Source organism: Ruditapes philippinarum, unplaced genomic scaffold, assembly GCF_026571515.1.
Source record: "Ruditapes philippinarum isolate M1 unplaced genomic scaffold, ASM2657151v2 ctg1569_1_1_1_1, whole genome shotgun sequence".
In the NCBI taxonomy this organism is placed as follows: Eukaryota; Metazoa; Mollusca; class Bivalvia; order Venerida; family Veneridae; genus Ruditapes; species Ruditapes philippinarum.
Genome location: NW_026853238.1, coordinates 60,603 through 82,089, shown reverse-complemented (window position 1 = coordinate 82,089; position 21,487 = coordinate 60,603). Strand labels below are relative to the sequence as shown.

The 21,487-nt window shown below is 32.4% G+C and overlaps 1 protein-coding gene across 1 annotated transcript; it reads left to right on the top strand.

Moving 5' to 3' along the window:
• Window positions 1-332: 332 nt before the first annotated feature.
• Window positions 333-18,459, top strand: LOC132736205 (L-threonine ammonia-lyase-like). The gene is made up of 14 exons (XM_060723303.1): window positions 333-427; window positions 2,029-2,092; window positions 3,738-3,834; window positions 4,233-4,303; window positions 5,021-5,066; window positions 5,906-6,091; window positions 6,762-6,817; window positions 7,986-8,148; window positions 8,476-8,566; window positions 8,782-8,869; window positions 9,646-9,771; window positions 10,492-10,659; window positions 16,643-16,700; window positions 17,287-18,459. The coding sequence occupies exons 2-14, from the start codon at window positions 2,055-2,057 to the stop codon at window positions 17,398-17,400; spliced, it is 1,302 nt and encodes a 433-aa protein (XP_060579286.1). The 5' UTR covers window positions 333-427; window positions 2,029-2,054; the 3' UTR covers window positions 17,401-18,459.
• The last annotated feature ends 3,028 nt before the right edge of the window (window positions 18,460-21,487 follow it).

Sequence of the window (21,487 nt, the reverse complement as noted above, 5' to 3'; positions counted from 1 at the left end):
ATACAATAGATAATACGTCTCCAGGATCTCCCAACCTCGACATTTGAACAGAAACCTGTCTACGTGACTTAAACTGTAAAAACAAAGCAATAAATAAGCGTACAATAACTCCTCAAGGTATCTAAGATAAAGCGTTAAGTCGTTTGATTGATAAAACTTAATATGGCTATTGATATTCTTATCTAGATCTATAGATAAAAAAATTGTTCCTAGAAAAACGTTTTTTTCATTGAGTATACATTTATTTATTGTTTTATATATTCGTTTTTTCTTGTACTAAACCAAGTCCAAAACCATGTTCAAACAAACGCATGCATTTTAAACATACGTGCATTTTGAATGTTTTTCTAAACAAACAAATTCTTCGATTAGGTAGACAGTTTCGTTATATTGTATCTTAATATTGTTATCTTCAGGATACGGATCGGTAAGGACTTAAAAAAATAAATAAATATACTTCGTGAAATATTTATTCCTATTAACTATTTACAAGTAAGATGTAATAATAATTGTAAAATATTATTATTATTATTATTATTATTATACGTATTCCGCGTCATTATTATTAATTTTATTATTATTAAAATTCATTATGATGATGATGATGTTGATGTTGATGATGATTATGATGATTATTATTATCATTATTATTATTATTATTATTATTATTATTATTATTATTATTATTATTATTATTATTATTATTATATTCGATTCTTTGTAGCATTAGATCTTTTGTATATTCTATTATCATTCCAGGACAGAATTTGATACGAAAACTTGTATTTATGTTCTTACATGCTATGTTTCTTTGTTTGATATTATTTGTTTTATAAGAAGCTACCGCGGTTTCCTTTAGGAATGCATTGGATGCTTGTCTGCAGAATGTGAATTTCTTTCTAGCAGTGATTGTGAAATATGTCTCTGATATATGGTTAAAGAATACTCAAAAGTTTTTAACCAAATGCTAAATGATTATTAGTAATGTTTTTTTTTTCGTGTAACGGGAATAAATATTTTGAAAGGTATTAACAAGTATTCATTTTTTCCCAAATTGTATACGTTTAAAATGATTTATCGCGAATAAATTCTACACGTTTGTTCGGACTGACATCACATTGTCGATGAATATAAAATCTACACGATTGCATTTTGTACCATTAAAAGAATTCGCATGATATTGCATTATAGTATTACTATTATTATTATTATTATTATTATATTGTTATCATATTATTAACATGATTTTAAGCCTGCTTAGAATTTGCATTTTTTCTATTTCTAATATCTAATTGAAGATAAAAAACACACACAACGATTATAATTTCTTACTTTAAGAATTAGTTGGTTTGCTTCTGACTTTTTCCTGTTAACTATATTGGAAATAAACGGTGTTTGCTTATGATGTGAGAGGTCTGGGGTTGCGAATCCTAGTCCAGTGAATGAACTTTTTTTTCTAAAGAAATTAATCAAGATATACAAAGGAAAAGTATGGTTGTGTAAAGAAAAGAAGAAAAACAAGGAGTATACAAATGATATAACAATGAAAGTTATAAATTTTAGAATTCCATATGTATCAGATTCAAACTGTTTAAGTCTTTTTAGATTCATCAGTCATTCTGTACCAAACATCAATAGTCTTATAAGGATTTATAAGTCATATTGTAAACCAGCACATTACTGCTTCCGTTTGATGATTTGCATAAAAATGTCATATACAATTTACTCGAATATCATATAACATAGACCAGAGAAATTGTGTAGCTTTCTGTGTTGTGCATATATCTACTGGAATCGAAAGTGTTAGACAACGTTGTCAGCTTGATTAGTTGATTGTGTTTATAGCGTATCCATTGTCAATTTAAATGTTGCGTGTTCTTAGTAAACTTGCATGTTTATCTATTTTTTATTCATTTATCATCCACTTAAATTAAGAACGTTCTGCAAAAATAACCCTTTACAATGTTTTATTCATGCCGATATCATGAAAGAGGGATACTTAAAAAAATCTTGATTGTACTGTTACAGAATCGTCTATACACGCCCCTGTCACCATGGCGAATCATGCACCTGAACAAGAGGTCAAAGATCCGTAAGTATTATCAATGAAACTTCCTTTTATTAATAAAAATTCTTAATTGATTTGAAAGAAATATCTTAAGAAAAAATGTAAAAATAGAAAAAAATAAGAATCCCTACAGAAAGCCCAACATACAAAATTGAAAATGTTGCAGGCTCGGTTTGATTGAGCCTGTACATGGACGGTATTGGTAAATGAAAACTACCGTCCACGCCCATTAGCACCGGCGCAAGCAGTAGTCAACATTTAACACGAACTGGTAAAATATGGGATTGTGAAACATCCGCAGATGTGTTCATATGGCTGTTATTATGGAACCTTCAATGTGACACGTTATGCCACTCCATGAAAAGCGGCATATGGTCCCCAAGTAAAAAAAATGCGTGCACCCTAAACGAGAAAACAATTGGCGGAACAAAATAAAATGGAGTTTAGGGGATCAGAGGTTATGAAGCCTGCATATCACAGATATGACGTCAAAAGATAAATTAAATAAGCAGGTCACATTTCCAAAGGCTGATTCAACAGTACCCAAGTCAGGAATACTGGAACCACCCAGCAAGAAAAAAGCCGCACATCTCAAATGTCGCCCAAAATGGCAAAATTGAAAATGTTCCAGACTCGGCTTGAGGACCACTGAAGCCGATGTAATGGAGCTTGTGAGATGTTTCTCTTTTACATTATTTCTCGTGAGCAAATCAAATCAAACCGAGTCTGCAATTTCGATATAATATTGCTGTTCTCATATTTCTTTCGAAGGGGTCACTACTTTTCAAAATTTTTGATATAGCCAAAGACTTGACCCTTTACCGCATGAGCATATTGTGAAAAGTGGCCGTTTTCATTAAAAAGCCTCTCGTTACAAGTTCAAACTGCTATGAAACTATGAAAAATGCTTCAGTACTGATGAAACTTGGCACAAATGTTACCTGGACCATAGCCTAAGTAACAGCATGCTTAATCTTTAATTTCCTGTTACCATGGCAATGGGGGACGTCTCAGAATTGCCAAAAATCACTATTTTCCATTGGTTTTTCCATTAATGGATTGAGATAGAGTAAAAGGCTTTTCAGCGTTGGTTACACTTTACCTTTCGATCGACCTAATGCCATTTTTAGTCTGTCACATGTCCAAAATTTCTTGGCGATGAGGGGGGCTGCCGCTCCCTTAAACTCCCGAAACAGAAGGGGGCATATCCCCCTTCTGGCAACCCCCTGATGTACCTTTTTGATTGGGGACGGCGCCGAAAAAGTGATCATTTTTTATCAATATTTCTCAAACGAAAACATGTGTTTGGGGCCCAAACAGGACATTTTTTAACTATTTGAGGCCTAAAAAGGCGAGGGGGGGGGGGGGCTGAAAGTGCGTTGTTTCGCGTATATATGAGGTAAGGGTTAAAACAAGATGTCTTCATCGCCTTACAGCAGAAGTCAACATTGAGTAATTTAAGACAATCTTTTAATGTCCATGAATACATCATGAATTAGATTTTCTTTAGAGAAAAATAACTTGACAAATAAGTAGATATAGAAAGATTTAGATTATCAAAGAAAGTCAAACAAAATATCTTTTATTGAAAACCAATAGGAATTGGATGTGTGAAGATAACAATTTAAATGGCAAATGAAAATACCACATTTTCCCTTTTTTGATTCAGAGCCTGTGATCCGAATAACCCGATCTCAGTCTCTTTTGAAAAGGTTCTAAAAGCAAGGGAGGCAATCGAAGGTGCGATTGAAGTTACGCCATGTCGAGTAAGTTATGCTTATCTTCTGAGAGTTTTATTTTACAATTTTGAAACACCGGCGGCATTTTGTGAGTTTGCATCATATAATATCAGTTGATATTTATTTATTATCATATTTTGACTGGAAATTGTAACTTTGAAAACCTTTTTGATGAGTGAGCAGAATGATTGAAACAGGTTAATATATTACAAAGCATTGAAATATCTCTACAAACTGATATCGAAACTGATTGATTATTTATGTAAATGAGGCTAAGTTGTACAAGGGCAATGATTGAAATATACAATAATGGTACTTTAAAAAAATTTCTATGGTTTGTTTTCACAGATTTCAAAAAGTTCTAATAATTTTGATTATGATTTTTTATATTTGTCTTTTTAAATTTGTTTTGTTTCCTTTATTAGCGTTCACAGATGTCTGACCTGTTCAACATGGAACTTTATTTCAAGAAAGAATACACTCAATACACCGGAAGGTAATGCAACAAACATAAAGAAGATTGTGTCTTTTGATATATTAATGACATTCAAACAAATGACTTTTGACATATATAATTTATCTTAACTAAGTTGTAAAAATTCAACCAGTACTAGTAATGTTTGAGAAACAATAATCATGCCCCAAAATAGGCCTGGAAATCAAAAATTCCCTTTTCGAGAGTCACGTTCCTCTACCACAAAATTGCAACCCCTAACTACCACATTTGTATTTTACCTACAGTCATTTGTACTACATGCCTTTCAATCTGCAAAAATCCGTAAATTAAAGAATATTATATTAAACATATATCAAAACTATAAAAAGTATGATATGATTGATACGCAAGATGTGGCTGGTTTAGAGAATATGGATGCTTATATTGATAAAGAAATGGACGAAGAAAGCGGTGATAAGTTTGATTGTAATGATGATGATAAGGTCAATAATAATGTACGACGATGAAATTGAACTTGTTGATAATTATTATTATTATTATTTTGAAAATCATAATGACAACAACGTTAACGACACTACCACTGACGACGGCATTAATGGCACTGGATGTTGCGACGGTGGTGTTGATGATGATACTGAGACTGTTGTGTTGATGATGTGATGATGATGATGAAGAAGAAGATGATGATGATTATGATGAGATAAGATCATTTAAAACATAAAACATGTTATTAAATAATGTTTGTTTTGTTTACAGTTTCAAAGAAAGAGGAGCACGATTTTGCCTACAGAACCTGCCGTCGGTAAATAAACAAATCTCAAACTTGAAATTGATATTTATTTTTCAAGTTGTATTTTTACTAAATTGGTTATTTTCATTTTTGATTAAATTGAATACTAGTATAAACTACAAATGTACATATTGGTGATAAAATAAGTTATTATAATAAGTTCAATGTTGAAGCCTTGGTTTATTCATCATTAGCTCGTACATATATCTTAAAACCAGTTTCTTTATAACTTAATTTTAAAATTGTCCCTAAAAAGTCGCTTTAATTTGTTTATAATTTGTAATATATATGTATATGGCGACTTTCCTACTTTTCTGTCGACGAACGACCTCTGATGGCCCACATTGCATTGTTACGATTGAGTAATCAACAACCACCTTCACATTACTTGAGTTAGCCGGATAGCTTTTTCACAAGGGATAATCCTTATACAAGATGCTTCTTTTCACCAACAGAAACTGCCTTTCCTCTAAATATTCTTTCTTTCTTTCTTTCTTTCTTTCTTTCTTTCTTTCTTTCTTTCATGAATAGTTGCTTTTCTCCTATGCAGATAGATGCCTTTCCGTTTTATATGTAACAATATAAAAGAACAATCGTAAATTTCATTTAAAACGGCTGCCGTATTTAATTGATATAGAAATCAATTGCCTTTCTTGTTGATACAGTTGCCCTTCTTTTTACATATGAATTGGTTTCCCTTTCAACTATTTGCCTGCAAGTCCTTTCATTTCCATTCTTATACATTAAAAATCGATTTGTTTTATTTTTCCATTTTTACAATAATTGCACGCTTTTCATTCTATAAACATAATGCAATCCTTGCTTTTTATCCATTACAAAACGGTTGATAGGAACAGAAAAAGAAAGGTGTGATAGCAGCAAGTGCCGGGAACCATGCTTTGGCATTATCTTATCATGGTAAACTTCTTGGAATACCAGTGAACGTTGTCATGCCAACGATAGCCCCGCTGATGAAAATCACGGCGTGTAAGAAATATGGGGCGACAATAACAATAGAAGGGCACGACGTTGTCGAGGTATACAAACACAGTTATTCTAGTTTAATCTGTTTGATTAATTTGAAAAGAAGAATTTGCAAGGGACGAATTTTATGTCACGATGTGGCTACTTTAGGCGTGTGCGTGTGATGACTATGACAGGGCGGATATTTTTTTAATTACGGAATATTTTATTAAGTTTGTGAATTTTCCTTTTCATGATAGTTTCTCGATACTCCATTATAAAAGAAGTATTGGCTTTCGTAAACACTATCTACCAAACTGAACGTCAACAATTTACGAGCTATGGCACTATTTTCTTAGTAGGGATAAATATTTGATGGGGAAACTGGACTTTTTCCTTTATTCTGGCAAATCTACAATTTACCCAGACATTTTTATAACAATGAATGTTAGCTATATTACGATTGCCCTTAATATTTTTCACTTTTCAATCTCATTGAGTTTCATTCTTTTAAACTTTAAGACAGTTTTCATGTTACGGTTACTTTTAAGGTTACTTTTCTTGGTATGGCTATATTGTGCCGGTCCCTATAAGGCCTAACATGGACATAAAGTAGTTAAATTAAACTGTAAGATAATTTGCAAGTAACTGATAAACACACAAAGGCTAACGTAAAAACATGGCTGATGTAAAATGAGATAAAGATAATGATAGTATTTCATCATTTTAACGTTTATATTCCAGTCAAAAGCTGTTGCTCTTAAAATGTCTAAAGAAATGGGACTAGCGTATATCAATGGGTAAGTATGTCTTTTTATTTTAACACATTCATTGAGAGTTTGTGTTAAAGATGGTTGCATGGGTTTGAGGTCACACCATCCCTGTTAAAGAAGCTTCACTAAGGCCAAGAAGTAAAACTTAAAAAATAAATTCAAAGTTTCACTTAGATTAAATGAAACACTGGTGGAAAACATTGCAAAAGATAAAAAGCAAAGATAAAGAAAGAAACTCAGAATGTAATTGAAAACCAATGTTTTTGTGTGATCCTAAGCAAATTTTGTGTGAAAAGCGCAGCAATGCTTTCATTTTTGGACCATTCTGCACAATTATAATCCATATACTTCAAAAATGGTGTAATGGGATGAGCTAAAAATGTACACAAAAGTTATTGATTAAGACCCACATCCAATGATTCACAAAAATATGTCGACATTTTAGCTGAAATATCGAATAAAGGTCCGGTGATTTGGCAGGCCAATGAAAAGAACTCAATTGTAACACAATTGTAACACATGCAAATATTTGGAAGAGAGGCGGCAGTGTGTTTGCGAGCAATGTGCTGCATTGGAATTAAATCTGGACCCACTTCACCTTCATATGGTCGTACATGTACGTCAAGAATCTCACGAATCTCGGGGCAATACCTTTCTGCTATCAAGATGCCGATGTAAAAGCTATAGGGGCCCGTTTTGCCATTGACATATTTTCTCCCCCCCCCCCCCCAATGCCACAAATAACCTTTCACGATATCGATAGTGTTCCGAGATACAAGCAGTTTCAAATGTTCATTAGGTCATCTCCACACTTTGGCGCGTCCATTCGTGAAAACTAGGCAAAATCTATACTCAACGGTAAATGGGCCCTCCATTGCAAATGGCCACGGGTCTAATGTAGGCGTCTTCTGATGTGGTAATTTGTCAAAGAATCACAAATGACACGACGTCTGGTCATGCAATCTATTTTTTATTGTCTGGGTAGATACCCTTACAGTTGAAAAAATTATGAAAGCTGTTTTTTAAACATAATAGCCTTCTGGAAACGATTGCGCCGGGCCTCAACAGCAATTTATCGTTCTTACAATAGTCAGTCTTAAATTTTCAAGTTTAAGATTGATGATTTTAAGAAAGAATGGACACAAAGAAAATATTGTAGAAAATATTTATATAAACATTATTTATGTATTGCTAGATATGATCACGAAGATATAATAGCTGGACAAGGCACGATTGGACTTGAAATATTGGACCAGGTACCAGATCTGGACGTTTGTATTATACCAATAGGCGGGGGAGGCATGGTAGCTGGCACCGCTTTGGCTATCAAATCAAAGCGTCCAGACGTCAGAATCATTGTAAGTTTACTTTTGATTGTCCGTTGCAGTACTAAGCTCTCGTTCAAAAGCGTTGAATTATCAAGATTTATATGTCTTTTAGAGGACTTTCAATTATCAATACATATATTTTCTTAAAATGCACCCAATTATCAAGACCTGTATGCTTTTTAAAAAGCTCTTTTTAGAACGTCAAATTTAGACAGAATTGATAGCAGTCATCAAAATTGTTTAATGTATGATAATTATTTTATTTTTTTGTGTTAATGTAAATTCATGTTTGCCCCGTATTTGTACATGGAAGTTTCTTGACATTATTTTACTAATGAAGAAAAACTGGTATTTTAGGGTGTTGAACCGGAACACTCTCCAAGTTTTCAGGCTTCCATGAAAGCTGGTCGACCCATTTATACAGAGACCATGTCCACGCTTGCAGATGGTGAATTTTTATTGCCTAATTTGATAATATGTGTACCATATTTTATTTTTTGATATCTATTCACTACGTCTTTGAATTCATTTCTACATATAAGACATGGACACATATCTTTTCTAATGAATGGTTTGTTATATTAAGTGTATAAAGAGATAATAACAATATCGTTATTTTTTAACTATCATTATTCCAATAACAGGTTTTTATGATTTATTCAGGGCTTGCTGTTCCGTTTGTTGGAGTGAACGCCTTTGAAACAGTCTTTGCAAATAAACTTATTGATATTAATGACATGGTCCTAGTAAAGTATGTACATATTGTAATTGTTGTCTTTGTTTTTTTTTGTTCTTGTTTCAATGAGGTTATGTAAAGAAATAAGATAACAACAGTACTAAGAGCTTTATAAATTAGGAAATTTCGTTTTGTATTGCATGTTAAAGTGTTTTTGATGTGTTTTGATCGTTTAATGTAAGAACATATGTGTATAGATGATGACTTGCACAATATCAATTTGCTAAGCTACTTCTTATCACAAGACTACCACAGTTTTTCTTTGAAGATGGGCGTTCTCTATACTCCGCTAACTAAAGATTTTGATGCCTGGATCATGGACACAATTACTTAATGATTTTGATCTTTTTTCCTAAATGTAAATTGGTGGTTCAGGCAGAGTAGCATTGCCGATATAAACCTGTTCCTGAGTAGCAATACCTGTAAATTTGCTTGAGCTGATATCAAACACAATGTAATTGTTTTCATTGAGTATCGATGGTTAGCACATCGATCACATTTGTTTTAGCAAAGTTTTATATTTTCTGAAGCACATTTCTGATTGGTTTTCAAATTGTAGGGTTAACAAGAATGGGAAGAAAAAAAAACGATCATAAATTAACATTTATCGTGAAAAGTATCGGAGGGAGAGTTTGAATCATTAGAGGAAGAGAAATATTAATTAAAACTTATGTCTGAGAAATATTCATCTCTGTTTCTTTTCATGCTTTATAATAATTACAGTATATCGATTTCTTTTCTTGTATGGACATAAGCATGACTTAGAGCTTTATACGATATCTTTATTGCAGGGAAGAATTTATTGAGCTGGCTATCTTGAGGTGTATCGAGCTAGAAAAAGCGGTAGTGGAGGGTGCAGGGGGAACAGGATTGGCAGCAATACTACAAGGGATTATTCCAGGGCTTGAGGGCAAGAAGTAATTAAATATCTTATTTCTTGAATGACAATGTAATTTAGTTAGGTCAATGTGACTGTCCCTCAATCCAAAGATCACGTGTCATATACCTACTCGAACTCGATAATATTTTCTCAAATGACATCACTACTGGTTAGCTTGAGGAAATGGATTCGTAAGTGGTACAAATAAAACGTAAAACTTTCGTTACAATGGAGCTAAAATAACAATGTCTAAACTTAAATTTAATGCAAACTTTGACAATATAAATCCTACTGGCATAAATCTTTTTTCACACACTTTCTTGTATTTGTATAGAGTAGCTTTACATGACTTCAAGTGGATATAATTTTCTCATAAGGGAATAGTTCTTCTAGTGAAAACTAACATAAAAGAATAGAACATAAAAGAAAGTGATAAAAGTGTAGTGACAGACGTGATAAAATAAATAATGTTTAAAAAATGCAAAAAATACCTCATATGAACGAAGAGACAGACGGGTGTAAGTACCCCACTTTTTGTTTTATGGGGTTTTCTTATCTTTATGTGACATTTTCTGTGTGACATTTCCCAGAAAATGTCTACTTAAATCGGCTGTATTTGTGAGTTCCTACTTTACGACAAAAGGAAAATCATTTATAAATAATTTGATGTTGGCCCAGACCGACGGTTCAATTACTTTATGACCATGCGCATAAAATCTTTACTTGTTCTTTGAATAATGTTGATATTGTATTTAAGGGTTGTGGTGATTCTGAGTGGCGGGAATATCGACACCACGGTCCTCGATCGAGTGATTGAGAGAGCACTAGCTGAAGATAACAGATTGGTCAAATTTCAAGTGTCTGTCAGTGACAGACCTGGCGGGATAGGAGAGTTGACAAAACTTGTTGGAGATCTTGGCGTCAGGTTATTATTCAATACATACTAGTATTTGCGCAATCTTGAAAACCAATCAAGCAGCTTATTTATTTTATAGATTTCATGTATTTGTAATTTGTTGTATACAATTGGTCTGAAATAATTGTATAAGCACTTAGTGGGGACGTTTCTGAAATAAATTGAAATATCAAAATCAAAAACATTGCAATGTTAGTATTTAGTAATAGAAATGATCGGTAAAATGATCAAATTTAAAACAGCCCCTTCAGAAACGTAGATCAAATTTTACCAGACATTGATAATTCTATTTGTCACAGAATGTATGTATAGTAGGGAAATTATTTTGCATGTACGTGTATTTATATATGTCGCAGGGTCATATTAATGTATTAATGTTAAATGTTATTTGTAAATGTATGTCCCGTATTGTACACCGTAGATTATGTAAAGTCCTATATTTGTGTCCTTTTCCTATATTCCATACATTCATCCTTTTATTCATTTACTCATTCATTCATTTCTTTATTCATTCATTTTATTAACAAGTATGAACTAACCATTGGTACGGGCCTCAATCTTCAATATTCTATTTCCGCACTAAGTACCTTCACTCATACGCACTCCTACTAAAAATTTTCATGGCGCAAGCCAAACTTCGTATTCATCAATAATAAATATTTTCTAAAAGCGTATTTCTGTATTTTTATAGGTAAATATAAACGTCTGTATTAATCCCATACTTGTTATTCTACATTTTGCCATTCATAATTTTGTGTCATTTGTCATTATTTTGTCTTTGCACTCCTACTAAAAATTTTGATGGCGCAAGCCAAACTTCGTATTCATCAATAATAAATATTTTCTAAAAGCGTATTTCTGTATTTTTATAGCAACCCTCAAGCCCAAAACCTCTTAGCAGCACCTTTCCCATATCGTAAAAGTAAACTGCAAAAAATGGCTCCCAACGGGGGACCTTAAGGTTAAAGTTGTAAAAGGCGCTTATTAATGTTTGTTTGGTACAAATTGGCCTGGGACAAATTGGTATTTTCCACTGTGTACACGTCATCAACATTTGTGTGAATTCCCCGTATTTCCTCAGAAATTTGGTATACATGTATCACTAGTAAAAATGTAAACAACGGTAAAATTTATTGTTTACAAAGGTTTCATAAATATATCAAGCTTGTTTAACTGTTTCAAACATCATCTTTGTTAAAAAACGTCAATATATACAAAATTTATTTATTCATTGTCAAATAATTCGAATTAGTCTTAAAATGTAATTCTACCTACATGTACTTTCGTTTTAAAGTAACAGTGCAACAAAAGTAACTAAAATTTATTTATTTTGTAAAATTTGTTAAAACCAGTAATTCTACTTATCTACTTCCATGTACTAACTTTTATTTTAAAAATTATTAGTTAATATAAAGTAACAGTTTTAATTCAAATCTTAATATTTGTAAGTTTTCCATTCTAACAGTTAACAGGTATTTTGTACATGTAAATTTCTGTATAAATTAATATTGTTTTATTTTTTATTGCTTTTATTTTATAAATTTCAAATTTAACTTGTTGTAATGTGTGTTACTGGCTGTCATGGTTCACAACATCACAAATTTCTAATGTCTAGTCTGGCAAAAAAATCTTGCATGTTTATACTTTTCTGGTAATTGGTAAGCATTAACTAACACTTCATTTCATATCCCTATTATTTAAAACCTGTATAATCCTAAACATATCCTATATACCCTTTATATACCAAACATGTATCTCCCATGTGTAATAATTTATGGTTGTCTGTAATTAAGTTTAAGTATATTATTAGCATTTAGTTATTGGTAACTGCTACCAGTTCTAAATCTGCAAAAAAGAAAATTAAGTTTTGTTTTAAATTTGTGTACAGGTAATATCAAAATACAAATAAAGTGTTTTGCTGTAAAATAACTTTGTTTTAATCTATATTTTAATTTATCCGGTACATTCAAAATTGGTAAAACCTATTAATAGTGTTCTGTTAAAGAAAGCATTCTTTAAAAAATAAATTGTGTTTAATACTAAATATGTAAACAAGTAAAAGTAAGTTAAGTTGTTAATACTGGTATTAAACAATAACCTTAACCTTATAAAATAATTGTAGTTTGTATGGTGAAGTATTATTAACATTATTTCACATACAAAATTGCATTTATTTACAAGGTATTAAAAAAGTTTGTCATATTTATTTCACTTTGTAACTAGTAAATTTAAAAATTAAAGGTAAAGTTAATTAATATTGTATGGTAAAGTTTTAAAAACATTAACCTACAGGTAAAGTTTTAATGTTATTTAACAAATATATATATTTAATTATGTAATTATATTAAAGTTAAATATACAATAGTAAATAGTATTTTTGTAAAGGGTCACATTTAAAATAGTATGGTGTGCTGTAAGTTTCATAATTAACTAAAGTAAATAGTACTAAATTATTATATAAACACTTGGTTATATTTACTGGTTTAAAAGTATTTAAAGGTATTTTATTGCGTCTTATAAAAAATAATTCATAGCAAACTTTTGCAGTAAATATATCACTGTAACTCTCAGCTATAATTGTCATAAAGTTTTTATTTTCTGTAAATTAAAATATTACAGGTTGTATTAAGTTTAAGCTTTTATTTTTATTTTAAATTTTCCTAACTATTTGTAACTAAACTATATAGTCATAAAAAATACAACAGCAAATTTAACTAATATTCAAAAGGCTAAGTTGCAATATTTTCTTAATCAGGTAAAAAAATCAGGCAGGTATGTTGTTATTCCTCAAAATACTAGTACCCCTGTCCCTCCTCCCAAAAATATTACCAAAAATATTACCCCTACTCCCATCAAAAAGTACAACAAAAAAACAAACACAAATGTATTACCAAAGGCAAATGCATATGGTGTTCCACCAACACGTCCACCTCCCCCACCTCCTTCCGCACTCTATCCACAGTCTCTTTTAAATTCATCTCTTGGTCTTGCCCATATCCGTGTTCCCAAACTTCCCCAATTTTCTGGTAAAGGCCGTCCTGGTAAATGTAAGTTTAAGGTCTAAAAATATAATCTCAATTGTTTAATACGTGGCCGTGCATACCCTAACCATTTACTTCACAAGGCCATACGTAGTAGTTTAAAGGGTAAGGCTAAAACTGTTCTACTCCATTTAGGTAAATGGGCTTCTATTGCTAATATTATTGCAAAGCTTAATGCAATATATGGTAATGTGGCTACATCTAAGCAACTTAAAAAGAAGTTTTACTGTGCCAAACAGAAACCTTGTAAGTCTGTAGCTAAGTACAGTCTAAAACTAAAAAGGTTATTAACCAATGCCAGTTTAAACTTAAATCATCATACCAAAAATAATATGTTGCGCAACCGTTTATGGTCTGGCTTAAAAAATAATAAACTTCAAAATGTAACTAGGTACAAGTTCAAGTTATATTGTTGCTTATGGCGGCGGGACTGCCGCTTAGACTTACGGCTGGCTACTTTATAGGCGTAACTTAGGCGTTTTTGTAAGTTTATGACATAGTTGGAATGATTTTTGGATTTTTTAAAATTTTTAGGTTTAATGCCAAGGAAGGCATTAATTGCTAGGCGTGGATGTTTACCAAACATTAGAAAGTGAGGTGTTAACCCGGTACTTTTATGCCTAGTTGAATTGTAAGCATGTAGCAAGGGGGGTACATAAGCCTTTTAATTGGACTTTTGAGAATTTTAAGAGTTTTTAACATATTTAACAGGGTTTGGTTGAACCGCTTTGCCATACCGTTACCTTGTGGGTGATATGGGGTGGTTTTACTTTTTTTAATGTTAGCCAACTTACACAGTTTAAGTATAACAGCACTTTTAAAATTGCGACCTTGGTTACTGTGTAAGCGGCTGGGAAATTTGTAATGACAGATGAACTGTTTGAAAAGGATTTTGGCCGTAGTGTGAGCTGTTTGATTTTGAGTGGGTATAGCCTGAGTATAACGAGTGAAATGGTTGGTAATGACCAGTATATGCTTATACCCACCGGAAGACATTTTAAGGGATAAATAGTTTATACAGACTAATTTTAGTGGAAAAGTTGATTTAACAGAGACAAGGGGTGTTGCGGTACTGACTTTTGTTTTTTGCCGGATACATTTTTGACAATTTTGTATGCGCCTGTTAACAAAATGATTTAAACCAGGCCAATAAAACCGGGATTTAATTAAGGAAAGGGTACGGTTTTTACCCTGATGACCAGCTTTGTTATGCAGCCCTGAAAATATAATTTTATGAAACACAGTGGGGGCTAATAACTGAATAACTGGGTGTTTAGAAACAAAACCATTTTTGTAAAGAATACCTTTTTTTAAGAAAAGATTAGGCCACTTACGTAAATACTGACGTACTGCGTTTGTTTTATGGGAATTTTGACGACTGGTTAATTTATGACCGGCCTTGACAATGTTAGCTACTTTAGAAATGGTAGGATTATTACACTGCTTTGTTAACCAATTGATGTTACTTAAATTGGAACCAATATTTACTTTTTTAGAGGAAGGTGTATGAAGTACTTGTTGAGAGATGGAAACACACTTAAACGCAGGGAGTTTATGCACATTAGCCAAAGTAGCTTGAAACAAAGCCTTTAAAACATTTGGATACATAATACGATTTACACCACTATTAATTTGAACACTTTTTGGTAACCTTGATAAAATATTAGCATTAACATTTTGCTTGCCGGAACGATACTGGATAGAAAAATTGAAAGTTGCAAGAGCAGCTAACCAGCGATGGGACTGAGCATTTAATTTGGCTGAAGTAAAAGCATAAGTGAGTGGGTTATTATAAGTACGGACAAGGAATTTATGACCATAGAGATAATTATAAATTTTTTTTACTACAGCCCACTTTAAAGAAAGAAACTTAAGCTTGTGAGCGGGATAATTGCGTTTACTAGGTTTAAGTTTACGACTGGCATAGGCTACCACTTTTTTTTGACTTTTTGATACAAGACCGCTTTTAAGCCAACACAACTTGCATTGATGTTAAGGATAAAGGGTTTGGAATAGTTTGCATAGGTTAATGTTGGAGCTGAAGTTAACTTTTTAATAACAGTTTTAAAAGCTTTTTGCTGACTTGGACCCCAATTTTAAGGAGCAGCTGGTTTTGTTGACTTAGCCTTTTTGTTGGTTGAGTGACCAACAAGTAAGTTATTTAAAGGTTTAGTGATTTGTGAAAAGCCATTGACAAATTGACGGTAATACCCTGCAAAACCCAGGATAGAACGAAGATTTTTAATGGACTTTGGAATAGGCCAATTTTTTAGGACACTAGTTTTTTTAGGATTTGTTTGAACGCCATTTGCACTGACCACATGGCCCAAATATTTTACCTTGAGCTGAAAAAAATTACACTTGGAACCCTTAAGTTTAAGGCCATAATGCTTAAGTTTGGAAAACACTGCTGCTAACCTTTTAAAGTGCTTTTTAACAGTATTACTGAAAATAATTACATTATTAAGATAAATGAGACATTTTTTGAGATTGAGTTTACCCATGCAGCGCTTTATAAGTTGCTGAAAAGTGGCGGGGGCGTTTGTAAGTTTAAAGGCCATGCGATTACATTTATAGAAACCGAGGGGTTTTACGGTGAATGCAGTTTTGGCTTTGTTTGACTTTTTTAAGGTTCCTTTAGCTGCGCCTCATATTGTACTATTATTATATAGGCTTATTTTTCACAAACTTGAGTGCCATATGTGAATTGTCATTATTTTGTCTTTGCACTCCTACTAAAAATTTTCATGGCGCAAGCCAAACTTCGTATTCATCAATAATAAATATTTTCTAAAAGCGTATTTCTGTATTTTTATAGCAACCCTCAAGCCCAAAACCTCTTAGCAGCACCTTTCCCATATCGTAAAAGTAAACTGCAACATATAGATATAAGGTTTTATTCCCTCGGTTCTGTATGAGTAACGTTGTTTATCTTAGCAATCTTTTTTCAGTATCAAGGACATTTTCCAAGAAAGACCTTGGGAGAAACATGACGTATTTTCTGTTATGGTGAGACATTTATTTTTCATATTATTGATATCTGGCTTATTTCTATCGTCTTATCAACTCTAGCCATATATGATTTACTTTTCAAGTGTCGATCTTTTAAAGAGTGCAATCATGATAACAATGAAAACCATGACAAGAAATCAATGTGTTATTTAAACAAATTTGCATAAAAGTCAACAAGATATCCCATGTGACCGTAGAACACAACGGGAGCGTACAAAACTCAACTTGGAGGTCCATGATTCTTCAGTTTTTTTTTTATCTTTGACTAAACGCCCAGTTGTGTTTCAATCTTCATCTGAATTTTAGTAAAGTAAAATTTTAGGATAGAAATGGTATCGTAAGCAAAATCCGATTTATAAACTTAATCATTGAGTTGATTAATTCACCAAGACACAAGGGAAGTATTGATTTACTCGAGGAATTGGATTATTAACGAGTATATTTTGCCATCCATAATCAGTGCCTGTAACTGTCTTAGTGTTGATATGTCGGACGACTTTAAGACATCCACTTTGACGGTGTGTATGTTTGTGCTAACGTTTGTTCTTTCAAAATCATAATATTCATCAAGGTATCGTTTCAGGTAAAAGTGGTGTGTGAAACGCGTGATGCTGATCACAGCAAAGAATTGCACGATGCCATCAAGAAAAAATACCCGAATAACCATCTGATTTGGGGTCAACTGTATGATGATTAACTTCTGTTTATTTCTGATGAATCACTGTTTTGGATAAATGAGGAGGACACTACTTATATTCTAACTAATTAGTTTAGTTTAGTAATTTGACACAACCATGTTGTATGCAATATTAGTTTCTGATATCTTTTTGATTGTTTTGTAACCAGATTTTGATAATTAACATTAAGACAATACATGTAATAAAATACCACTTAAAAAGGTGAAGTGGTTTGATAAGAAAGAGAGAAATAAAGAATCCCTAAAGAATGCACACAACCACAAAATTGAAGATGTTGCAGGCTCGGTTTGTTGGAGTCTGTTCATGAACGGTAATGTTAAGTGCAAGTTACATTAAGTTATAAAATCTTTATTTTATGATTTATAGATTTGCTCAGCTGAAAAGTTTGAGAACAATGTCATTCATACTATGTCAAGGTTAATCATTATTGGATATAGTCCGCATTGTACTCATTTTATGGAAGAATGTCAACTGTTATAGGTCCGTTCGTCTGGTGAAGTCAAAATACTGCTTTGTTACACGTACTTTATATCCATACGCTACAAAAATGGAATGGATAAAAATAAATAACTTTTTACAAAATCAAAATCATTAAACTTTACTTTTGATAATTCCCAACACAAATGTCAATTCTTGCGTTTGTATATTATGATATAAAGTCCCTGTACCGCAAACATTATATGATAAACCTGAGGCTCAAATGAAGAATTATCAATTTATCTTACTAAGATTTCACCGAATTTAACAATTCATAAATAACAAAGGGAGGTAATAAGAAATATATTTGATAAAATCTTTGACAAAATTTAAATATCAAACATACATTATTTATTTATTTAATATTCATTATAATTTATGATGCATATAAAATTATTGTATAAATGTAACAAATTCTTTGAATTTTAAAAATTGTTAGAAGGAAGCGTGTGTATAATCTCAATTAATTAACTGTATGTAACATCCTTAATTTCAACATACGGGATATTAAAAGATACATATATTCTGATTGAAAGTGATTTCTTTGTTTGCTAGTCTCGGAAATAAAAATAAACATCTTATATGTGTCTTATGTGAGTATTTTGTAATGATAAGCGGAAACATTTCCAAATGTACAGGAAGTCAGAAAAATTGTGTTGCAATTAAATAGTTTCAATACTTTGGTGTATAGCAGTTACGTTTACGCTTCTATTGTTTCATGTGAAGAATTTTATCAGCGTATGAATATCTCAGAATATCTAAGAATTTCTCATTATTCATACACCGTTAAATTGTTACAATTTAGTTTGAATATTGAGAGACGTATATCTGAAGCATTGTACAGTTAAAGAGTCCACATTCGTTTCTTAAGTTATTGAGATTACTATGCTTATGTCAAAAAACTGTATATTTTATATGCCTTATCCGTACAAGTATTAATGTACGGAAAGTGACCAATCTTTGCCACCAGAAAAGAATCAGACCAGTCTGTAAATTGCAGTCTTTAATCTGTTGACTGGTCGACTAAACTATTTCATTTTGATGTTCCTAAAATTGATAATTGATTATTTCAAAATGTTCTTTGAAGCACATCAGACGGTTAAATTAGCGTCGGTCACTGCACAGCTTTGTCATGAATGAGATATTTTTGTTTTAAAGCAGTGCAAGTGCAAAAACTTTGTCAAGCTGTTATATTCTACCGTTTCTTATCAATCAGGCGTTTTTATTGACTTGGGATATTAGTACGAGTGCATTTACAGAGGCTTTGATTGCACTGTCCTTGCAGAATGGGGCCTTTACTATGGATATAATTATCCAAACCTAACAGTCCAATTATCTCCCTTTCAAATATATGCTGCAATGTTCACACAAATAAAACAATAAGCCGCATCTAGTTTATCATCACAAGAAGTACTATTTAGACATTTTCATTTTTTTCTTCTGACTCTTGATAGCAATTACATTTGTATAACAGTTGTTGTTGATATGCGTTAGAAAGGACAAGGATTTTAATATAATAACAATAAGGTGCTTTTTTCAAGACACATTATGCCCCAAAACCATTAAATTTTTACTTTTTTAGAAAGGAAAATGTTAATGGTTTAAAAGAAATGTTTAACGTTGTTTTCTACCTGTAACAAGGGCAACATTGCCGCAAAATACGCCCGTCACAAAAGCTTTTGACAGAGATGTTGGCTTTATAGGTATGCTCTGCGCAATCTCCTGAAATTATCTGGATATTTCATCATCTCTAGTGGCCTTGACCTTGCAAATATTAACCTAAATAACCTGTGTCACTTGTAGTCATGAACGTTATCATTTGTGTTACAATCCATCAATTAATGATGACTAAATGGTCCCCGTATACAAACTTTGACCTCTCTATATGACCTTGACTTTGGTAGAAGGGACATGGATAATGTCCGCAAAAAGCCTCACAATGGTGAATATTTGTGCGAAGTTAAATCAAAATCCTCAAATGAATGTACACGTTCGGCTTCGAACAAGCAATTTTCAATGACCTCTAAGTGTGACCTTAACTTTTAACCAAGACATCTTGTTCATGCATGTGCTACTGCTTCTTATAGTGGTGAACATTTCTATGAAGTTTCATTAGAATCCAACTATGCCTGAAGGAGATATGTTCTGGACAAAACTTCTATATTTTATCATCTTTAGTTACCTTGACCTTACATATATCAACCTAAATTACATGTTTCACACCAGTAGGTATGAAACTGACTATCTGCGTTTCAATCCGTCAATAATCCGAATATACATTTTCATATTTTTGTCAGAACTTTGACCCCTAAATGTGTCCTTGATCTTGGTCACAGGGAACTCATTATTGCACGCGGCACATTGTCTCACAATGGTAAATATTTGTTCCAAGTTATATTAAAATTTTTCCATGCATGAAAAAGTTTTGCTCCGGACAAGTGTTTTTCAATAATCTCTAAGTGTGACCTTGACCTTTGACCTATAGACCTAGTTCATGCGCATGACACTGTTTCTCATAGTTGTAGACATTTTATATGAAGTTTCATTAGAATCCCTTTATCTGTGTAGGTGATATGCTTTGGACAAAATCTCTATATTTTATTATTTTTAGTTACCTTGTATATATTAACCTATATAAAATGATTTACACCAGTAGTCATGAAAATGACCATTTGTGGTTCAATCCCTCAATAAAAGTTGACTAAATGGTCCGAATACACACTTGAATTTGACCCCAATGTGTGACCTTGACCTTAAATTTTGCATGCGACAGTCCCTCACACATTGGTGAACATTGGTGCCAAGTAATTATATTGAAATTCTTTTATGCATGCAGAACTTTTGGTCCAGACAAGCGTTTTTTAATGACCTTTAAGTGTGACCTTGAACTTTGATTCGGATACCTAGTTTATACACATGACGCAGCTTTTCAGATTGGCAAACATTTCTTTGAATTTTCATTAATATTCCTCCATGCATGTAGGAGATATGCTCCGGACAAATTCTCTATATTTTATTATCTTTAGTTACCTTGACTATCATATTTTTAATTAGTGACCTTGACCTTGCATATATTAACCTAAATAACATGTTTCACACCAGTTGTCATGATAATGACCGTTTGAGTTTCAATCCCTCAATAAAGAATTACTAAATAGTTCAAATACACATTAACATATTGTTATGTAGTTTATGGCCCCCAAGTTTGACCTTGACCTTGGAAGCAGGGCGCAACACTCCGCCTTACAATGGTGAACATCTGTTATTTTGAAATCCCTCTATACATGTAGAACTTTTGCTCTGGATAAGCGTTTTAATGACCTCCTAGTGTGACCTTGACCTTTGACTTAGAGGTCTGTTTATTGTTAGCCTTTTCCCTCAAATAGGTGTGTTTTGAAAGCTTTTGTCCCCTCCCCCTTTTTGAGGCTTCAAACAATGAAAAATGTCCTATTTAGGCCCCAAACACAGTTTCTCGTTTGAGAAATGTTATTTAAAAGGTGATTACTTTTTCTGCGCGGCCCCCATCAAAATGATACATTAGGGGGTTGCCAGAAGGGGGATGTGCCCCCTTCTGTTTGGGGGTTTTGAAGGTGGCGGCAGTCCCCCTCA